The 7,729-nt window shown below is 39.2% G+C and overlaps 1 protein-coding gene across 1 annotated transcript; it reads left to right on the top strand.

The window, feature by feature from the left end:
- Nucleotides 1–3,431: 3,431 nt before the first annotated feature.
- LOC124004019 (caveolin-2-like) lies at nucleotides 3,432–5,312 on the top strand. The gene is made up of 3 exons (XM_046312751.1): nucleotides 3,432–3,806; nucleotides 4,229–4,416; nucleotides 4,551–5,312. The coding sequence occupies exons 1-3, from the start codon at nucleotides 3,567–3,569 to the stop codon at nucleotides 4,699–4,701; spliced, it is 579 nt and encodes a 192-aa protein (XP_046168707.1). The 5' UTR covers nucleotides 3,432–3,566; the 3' UTR covers nucleotides 4,702–5,312.
- Nucleotides 5,313–7,729: the final 2,417 nt, after the last annotated feature.

Raw genomic sequence — 7,729 nt, 5'->3', positions numbered from 1 at the left:
ACATAATACTAAATAGCTTCTTTACCCTGGCTAACAACTACTGCTCTCTCTCTCCCACAGATTATGCACACTGGCTCTATGCCCATCCACAGGTCTCTGCCCACTCAGACACAACCTACGCTGCTGCTAAAATTATTATTGATGAGATTTATTACTCCATTAAGTTGCTGTCCATTGGTTATTGAGTGCCATTATCATTAGTATTTCCCTATTTATCCGACTAATAGTCACTATTATGCCTGTTAACGTGCACTTATTTCCATTACCATAAGTAGTTATTTATTCCTGCTACCAGTCACTTTTCAGCTCTGTTTACATGTATGTCCTACTACCAGTCACTTTTTATGTATAAACCCATCTCAACCACTCCAGTATCCATGCACATTTAATAAGGTACTGGCACTGACCTGTATATACTTGCATTCTCATATTATTTGACTCTCATCGTAGTTCTTGTGTGGTTTCTATTCATACTTAATTTTTTAACTTGTTGAATCTAGGTGTCATTTTTTGGGGGGGGAAAAATAACGTTCCTAACGTAAACGCTGGCTATTTTTTCAGGACCAGAAAATAGAATATGCATATAATTGACAGCTTACGATAGAAAACACTCTAAAGTTTCCAAAACTGTAAAGATATTGTCTGTGACTATAACCGAACTGATATTGCAGGCAAAAGAATGAGAAAAATCCAATCAGGAACCTAGCGGTTTCTAAATAAGAGTCCCTTGGGATATCAATGAGATTCCTTTTTCTATGGCTTCCTTAATAGAAGACATAGTTTCAGGCTTTTATTTTGAAAAATGACCGTGTACAACAACATTGCGTCAGTGTCCACCTGGTGGCTCTTTGTGTATTTCTCGCGCAAAAGACAGAGGTAGCCATTTTTCCACCCAGTCTTACTGAAAACAGCTTTGTCCCGGTTTATATACTATCAATAGATCTTTGAAAAACACCTTGAGGATTGATTATAAACAATGTTTGCCATGTTTTTGTTGATATTATGGAGCTAATTTGGAATTTTTTTTCGGCCCGGTCGTTTTCTCAGCCAAACGTGAAGAACTACAAAAATAATATTTTGATAAACTTACACAAATGCTTGTTTTGCTTTGGCTGTATTTTCAAAATCTGAGATGATAGGGTGATTAACAAAAAGCTAAGCTGTGTTTCAATATATTTCACTTGTGATTTCATGAATATGAATATTTTCTAGTAAGAATTTTTTGTCCGTTGTGTCATGCTACTTAGTGTCAGTTGATGACAATTCTCCCGGATCCGGGATGGGTAGATCCAAGAGGTTTTAAATCATACTTTCTATTATTATCTATATTATTATTATTATCAGGGTATTGTTAGGAAAGAGCTCTCATGGTAAGAATTTCACTGTACTGTTTTAAACCTGTTGTATCCTGTGCACATGACAAATATACTTTGAAACTTTGAGAATATGTCTCCACAATGAACACACATTTGGTTATCGGTTGGCTAACAATTGACTTTTGGCTATCCATAACGCATTTAATACACATCTATAAGCGTTTCATGAATGTGTTATAGCAGGTCCCAACCACATTATTAAAGGTTAAGTAAATATAGCCATACCAAAACTCTAGAGCCTTCATGTCATGCAAGAGCTTCTACTTAGGTTTCTTAATAGATGCATTATTACAATGAGAGCACAGGGTTATCAATATGGCTGTTCTCAAAAGTGCTTCTGTTAGTGAATATGCCAAAAGGCCAAACCACCTTTGAAAATGATGCTGCTATATAGCCTGAACCATCCACATTTCCCCCACTGGCCAGTAAAGGCCAATGAGCTACCTTCTTCTTCTCACTGAGGTCAATGGTGCTTGATAATCCCCACATGGTTGAATCTTCAGGGTAACTTTTACAGATCAAATTGTGTAGTTGAGGGTCATATCATAACTATTTCTCTCTCATTAACAACCTCCCTCCACATCACAATTAAGTTGGTCGATACCAACTTATAACACACGGTCAAAGTAAAGTCAAATCTATTAATTCATAAAACATTTATAGCTAAACACTTTATGGTAATTAACTGTGTAGTTTGACAATGATCTATAACACCACATTAAATGTCTATGTTTGAATTCTATGCAGTCAATTTAATGTCATTTATATTTTCCCATTTATAAAGCATTTTCCAGATGTAGTAAATAAAACAATTGCTGAGCACATCCCCGAAAAATCTAACTATTGACATTTTTCTGTTTGAATTTTCTTAAATAGATTTAGCAAATGTTAATATTCAAAGCATTCAAATTCATTTCCACATTTCAGACTCATAGCTAGTAAGAAATATTTTGGTGAGAAAAAATAAGAATCATGTATACATTTACATCAATAGATAGGTAGAGACTTCAACGTTCTCTTCATTTGTACATTATATCATTCCAAAAAGACATAAAATGAAGGCATGGCACGTTGCACAAGCCCTGCACTTTAAAATGGCTGTGTTCCAATGGGAATTTTATGATGTGTAGAGCACCACCATCAGGTAAAAGATCTGATTCCTCTTGGTACAGGGGACATATTTGGGGACATTTTATTTCCAACCTAGACTTTCAAATCTCTTATTCCCCAACAGGAAGAAAATTGTGACCCCAACTCTGAGAGACAAGAAGGTCATTGTTGGGCTGCAGCCTTTACACACTTTAGTTGACCCTTTTCTTCTTGGAGTATGGGCGATATTAATTTGGAACAAAACCGGGAGCAAATGGGACAAAACAGGGAGAGACTACTTGAACTTGTCAATTAAGAATGCTAGTTTTCATTTTCCGTTGCAAAGCGTTACGCTACGTGTGCAATATTGAGTACGACCCTGAACTGGTTTACAATACTTCTAATAAGTCTCAGAGTGCAGGGCGGGCTAATCACCACTTAGCCAACGATATCACAAGAACGTGTAACCTATCTAAGTGTGTTTGTGAGATCTTGTTGCCATATCACTATGACATTCATATAACAATTTTGGCTCACTCTACAAAGCTTTGTGTGCAAATTGTTTCTTCTTTCTCCTTTCCATATCAAGTGGAAAGTGACTTGTTTTTACTTCTGTTCATACATTTTTGCAAGTCAAAACCAGGACCCTATTGAGTTGTCATAGTCCTCTGTAATGTAAAGTCTCTATTGGATCAGATGAGTATATCCGTCTATAATCATAGAAGCAGGCAGAACATAGTTTCCTCTCTAGGTATTTATATCCTGCAGCAGGGAGGGTCTCTCCCCTCTCCCTGGGCCTGAGCCTGGGTATGGGGAAGTGATCCACACACCAGAGCCCCTTTGAAAATTCCATCCAGGCCAGTCTCACTTTCCCAATATAACCCACTTGCTGCTGACCACGCCCGTGTAAACAGCCTGGTTGGTCACCCTCTGCCTTAGAGTGTCACAGTTTGACAGTGTGTGTGAGTGTGTAGGTATTTTTGTGGGTGGGGCGAGTCTATTTCTGGCCCTGGGCTTGTGAGTCCTGTTGCTCTCTCGTGTTTGAATACTTTTTTTCTTCAGTTCAAATCAATTCGAAAAACATTTTGTTTGTTCTTTTGAATGGGCACCATGATGAGGGAAGCAGATCCAGTGGGGACAGAGATTGACCTAGGAGACTCTGATGATGAAGACCTTGCCGAAGACCTGGATGATGACCGTGAGGAGCCTCAGCTGCTATGGAAGGCTGAACTGGGGGATGGAATGGATGAAGAGGAGGCTGTGTCCCCGTTAGTTGACGTTAGTGACACCAAGCCCCTGCTGAAAGAAAGAGACCCTAGAGGAGTCAACGACTGTCTGAAGGTATTTCACACAAAAATGCATCAATGCATCAACGCAGGCGCTAACTGCTAACAAGACCGCATTTGTTGTGTTCATTTGCATGACTTCATGAATGAGTTCTTTGTGATTTCTGGATTGTCATCTGAAAGGAGTAATGCTGTCACAATAGTAATATTAGGTGATGTGGGGTCAAGCATATAATCTGTCTTAACCCAATTAGTCAAACGTAATTACTAAAACTAGCAAACAGATCTGAAACATTTTATAGTTCTACAATAATACAGTCTGTGGTTTCTCACAGTTGGTTTTCTATGCTTGTACTGCCCTCTTGTGGGCATGTTATTGACTGCACTTATCCATATTTCTTTGAGTGGCGGAAATGGGCAGTAGTTTGAAAGGAAACTGTGGGAACGTCCACCCTGAGACTATGACTCTGCCTTTAGGTGACCTTTGAGGATGTGATAGCGGAGCCGGTGTCAGTGCGTAGCGGAGACAGAGTGTGGATCTGGAGTAATGCCCTGTTCGAGGTCACCAGGATCTGGACCTACCGGATAGTAACTGTCTTGCTGGCCGTCCCTATATCCATCATCACTGCACTGCTCTTCGCCATCCTCAGCTTCCTACACATATGGTAGGTATATAATATCAGTTCAAGGCCCACTGATAGTATAGGAACCATAAATGTTGAAACATGTTGAAATTCTCTCCTCTCTTGTCTTCTCTTTTCTTCTGTTCCTCCATGTATTCTCTATCTAACCGTGATAGGTTCTTCAGCCCATGCGTCCATTACATCCTTATTATCACATACTGGCTGCAGAGCCTATGGAGCATCGTACTGGACATTGGTGTCCGCCCATTCCTCACTAGTGCTGCAAGGTGCCACAGTGGAATCAGACTTCGCCTGACACAGGAATGAAGGAATGATAGAACTTCACACAGGGATAATGGGAAAAACAGGATTGGGAATATGGGATTGTTTATAACATTACCCTACTATGGAATGCCCTCTGGGGAGACTGTCAGTGCTGGACTAAGCTTTGTAGGATGCTCTAGGATCCGACCAGGGGCACAACTACAGGCCTTTTGGTGGATCATGGGACCTTACAGCTGAACTGAGATCAGTGTGATTGATCAAGACTGAAGAAAAGTGTTTATCAAACTCCAACAAGAAGATTGGTTACCTATTTGAGAAGTTGTCACAAGTGAAGGTGAAAAGGAGAATGTGTAAAGGATGCACAATCATTTAGGGGTCAAATTTGTATCTAGTATGAACTGGAAGTGTGCTTTGAAGTGTACTTTTTCCGCATTATGTGATAGCGTTAGATGATTCACTTGTTTGATGACCACATTTAATATAATTCAGATACGGCACTGGAATAATGTGTTGTCTTTATCAAATCTGACCACGCAGTTCAAAATGTGCCTGCGCTATTTTTGTTGTATTGCAGAAAAAGTCAAGTTTGTCTTCATCTATTCTGATCAAAATGAAATATATCTTAAATAAAGTGTTATAGATTATGATCAATATATCAATATCAGACCTGTTTTTCTTACACAAAATCAATCCATTGAAATATCTCTCTTCTTCAAAGAGACACACCCTTTTCTGAATATCAATGTTGTGCTGAGTACAGAAACTAGATTCAAATAGATGGGTAAAAGAGGCTCTTGGTCATGAATGGTGGTTCAATCCATATCTTGGATTTAGTCATTCACACCCAATCTGCTTTCAGGTGACCTCATTATGTATGATTCGCCTTTCTCATGCTAACATCCAGTAGGATGAACTCCTTGGCCCTCCCTTTATCTTCACTTCACAGCTCGGGGTCTGGACGCATCTCTCTTCATCCTGGAAAGACATCTGTCTTCACCAAAATAGTACATGGGCAGTTCAATGAATTCAACAACAGGCAAACTCACTGTATTTGAAGTGAACCGTGTTTCACAAATTCATACTTTTGTTGTATTTGTATTTATTACGGATCTCCGTTAGCTGCTACCAAGGTAGCTACTCTTCCTGGCGTATGGCAAAATTAAGGCAGTTATGCAATTTTAAAAACATTACAATACATTCATAACAAATTTCACAACACACTAAGTGTGTACCCTCAGGCCTTTACTCCACTACTACATATCTACAACACAAAATCCATGTGTACGTGTGTGTATAGTGCGTATGTTATCATGTGTGTCAATGCATGTGTCTGTGCCTATGTTTGTTTTGGTTCGCAATCCCCTCTGTTCCACAAGGTGTATTTTAATCAGTTTTTTAAAATCTGATTCTACTGCCTGCATCAGTTACCTGATGTGGAATAGAGTTCCATGTAGTCATCACTCTATGTAGTACTCTGCGCCTCCCATGGTCTGTTCTGGACTTGGAAGAGACCTCTGGTGGCATGTCTTGTGGGGTATGCATGGGTGTCTGAGCTGTGTGCTAGTAATTTAAACAGACAGCTCAGTGCTTTCAACATGTAAATACCTCTCACAAATACAAGAAGTGATGAAGTCAATCTCTCCTGCACTTTGAGCCAGGAGAGATTGACATGCATATTATTAATATAAGCTCTCTGTGTACATCCAAGGGCCAGCCGTGCTGCCCTGTTCTGAGCCAATTGCAATTTTCCTAAGTCCCTCTTTGTGGCACCTGACCACATGACTGTACAGTCCAGGTGCGACAAAACTAGAGCCTGTAGGACCTGCCTTGTTGTAGTGCTGTTAAGAAGGTAGAGCAGCGCTTTATTATGGACAGACTTCTCCCCAACTTAGCTACTGTTGTATCAATATGTTTTGACCATCACAGTTTACAATCCAAGGTAACTCCAAGTAGTTTAGTCACCTGACCTTGCTCAATTTCCACATTATTTATTACAATATTTAGTTGAGGTTTAGGGTTTAGTGAATGATTTGTCCCAAATACAATGCTTTTAGTTTTTGAAATATTTAGGACCAACTTATTCCTTGCCACCCAATCTGAAACTAACTGCAGCTCTTTGTTAAGTGTTGCAGTCATTTCAGTCGCTGTAGTAGCTGACGTGTATAGTGTTGAGTCATCCGCATACATAGACACACTGGCTTTACTCTTGTCATTAGTAAAGTTAGAAAAAAGTAAGACCGCTGCACTGGGGAATTCCTGTTTCTATTATGTTGGAGAGCCTTTCATTAAAGAACACCCTCTGTGTTCTGTTAGACAGGTAACTCTTTATCCACAATATAGCAGGTGGTGTAAAGCCGTAACACATACATTTTTCCAGCAGCAGACTATGATCAATAATGTCAAAGGCTGCACTGAAGTCTAAAAAAACAGCCCCCACAATCTTTTTAGAATACATTTCTCTCAGCTAATCATCTGCCATTGGTATAAATGTTGTGTATGTTGAATATCAATCCCTATAAGTGTACTGAAAGTATGTTGTCAATTTGTTTACTGTAAAATAGATATGTAACTGGTCAAACTATTTTTTCCCAAAACATTACTAAGGGTTGGTAACAGGCTGATTGGTCGTGCTATTCTTAGGTAGTGGAATGACTTTTGCTTCCCTCCAGGCCTTAGGGCACACCATTTCTAGCAGACCTCAATTTAAGATATTTCAAATAGGAGTGGCAATATTGTCTGCTATTATCCTCAGTAATTTTCCATCCAAGTTGTCAGACCCCGGTGGCTTGTCATTATGGATAGACAACAATCGTTTTTTTCAACTCTTCCACACTCACTTTACAGAATTCAACAATACAATACTTGTCTTTCATAATTTGGTCAGATATACTTGGATGTGTAGTGTCAGTGTTTTTTGCTGGCATGTCATGCCTACGTTTGCTAATTTTGCCAGTTGAAAAATGATTAAAGTAGTTGGCAAAAGCAGTCAGTTTTATGATGAATGAGCCATCTGATTCAATGAATTTGTCACGCCCTGACCTTAAAGATCATTTATTCTCTATTTTGGTTA

This window comes from Oncorhynchus gorbuscha, linkage group LG18 (assembly GCF_021184085.1).
Source record: "Oncorhynchus gorbuscha isolate QuinsamMale2020 ecotype Even-year linkage group LG18, OgorEven_v1.0, whole genome shotgun sequence".
Lineage (NCBI taxonomy): Eukaryota > Metazoa > Chordata > Actinopteri > Salmoniformes > Salmonidae > Oncorhynchus > Oncorhynchus gorbuscha.
The sequence above is the reverse complement of the archived record's forward strand: the minus strand, read 5'-3'. Positions and strand labels throughout refer to the sequence as shown.

What these genes read in the sequence shown, in the direction of transcription:
- LOC124004019 (XM_046312751.1), top strand. Translation starts at nt 3,567, where the DNA reads ATGGGCACCATGATGAGGGAAGCAGATCCAGTGGGGACAGAGATTGAC. An exon ending in GAGTCAACGACTGTCTGAAG is followed by an intron (nt 3,807 to 4,228) that starts GTATTTCACACA and finishes CTCTGCCTTTAG; the next exon opens with GTGACCTTTGAGGATGTGAT. An exon ending in CTCAGCTTCCTACACATATG is followed by an intron (nt 4,417 to 4,550) that starts GTAGGTATATAA and finishes TAACCGTGATAG; the next exon opens with GTTCTTCAGCCCATGCGTCC.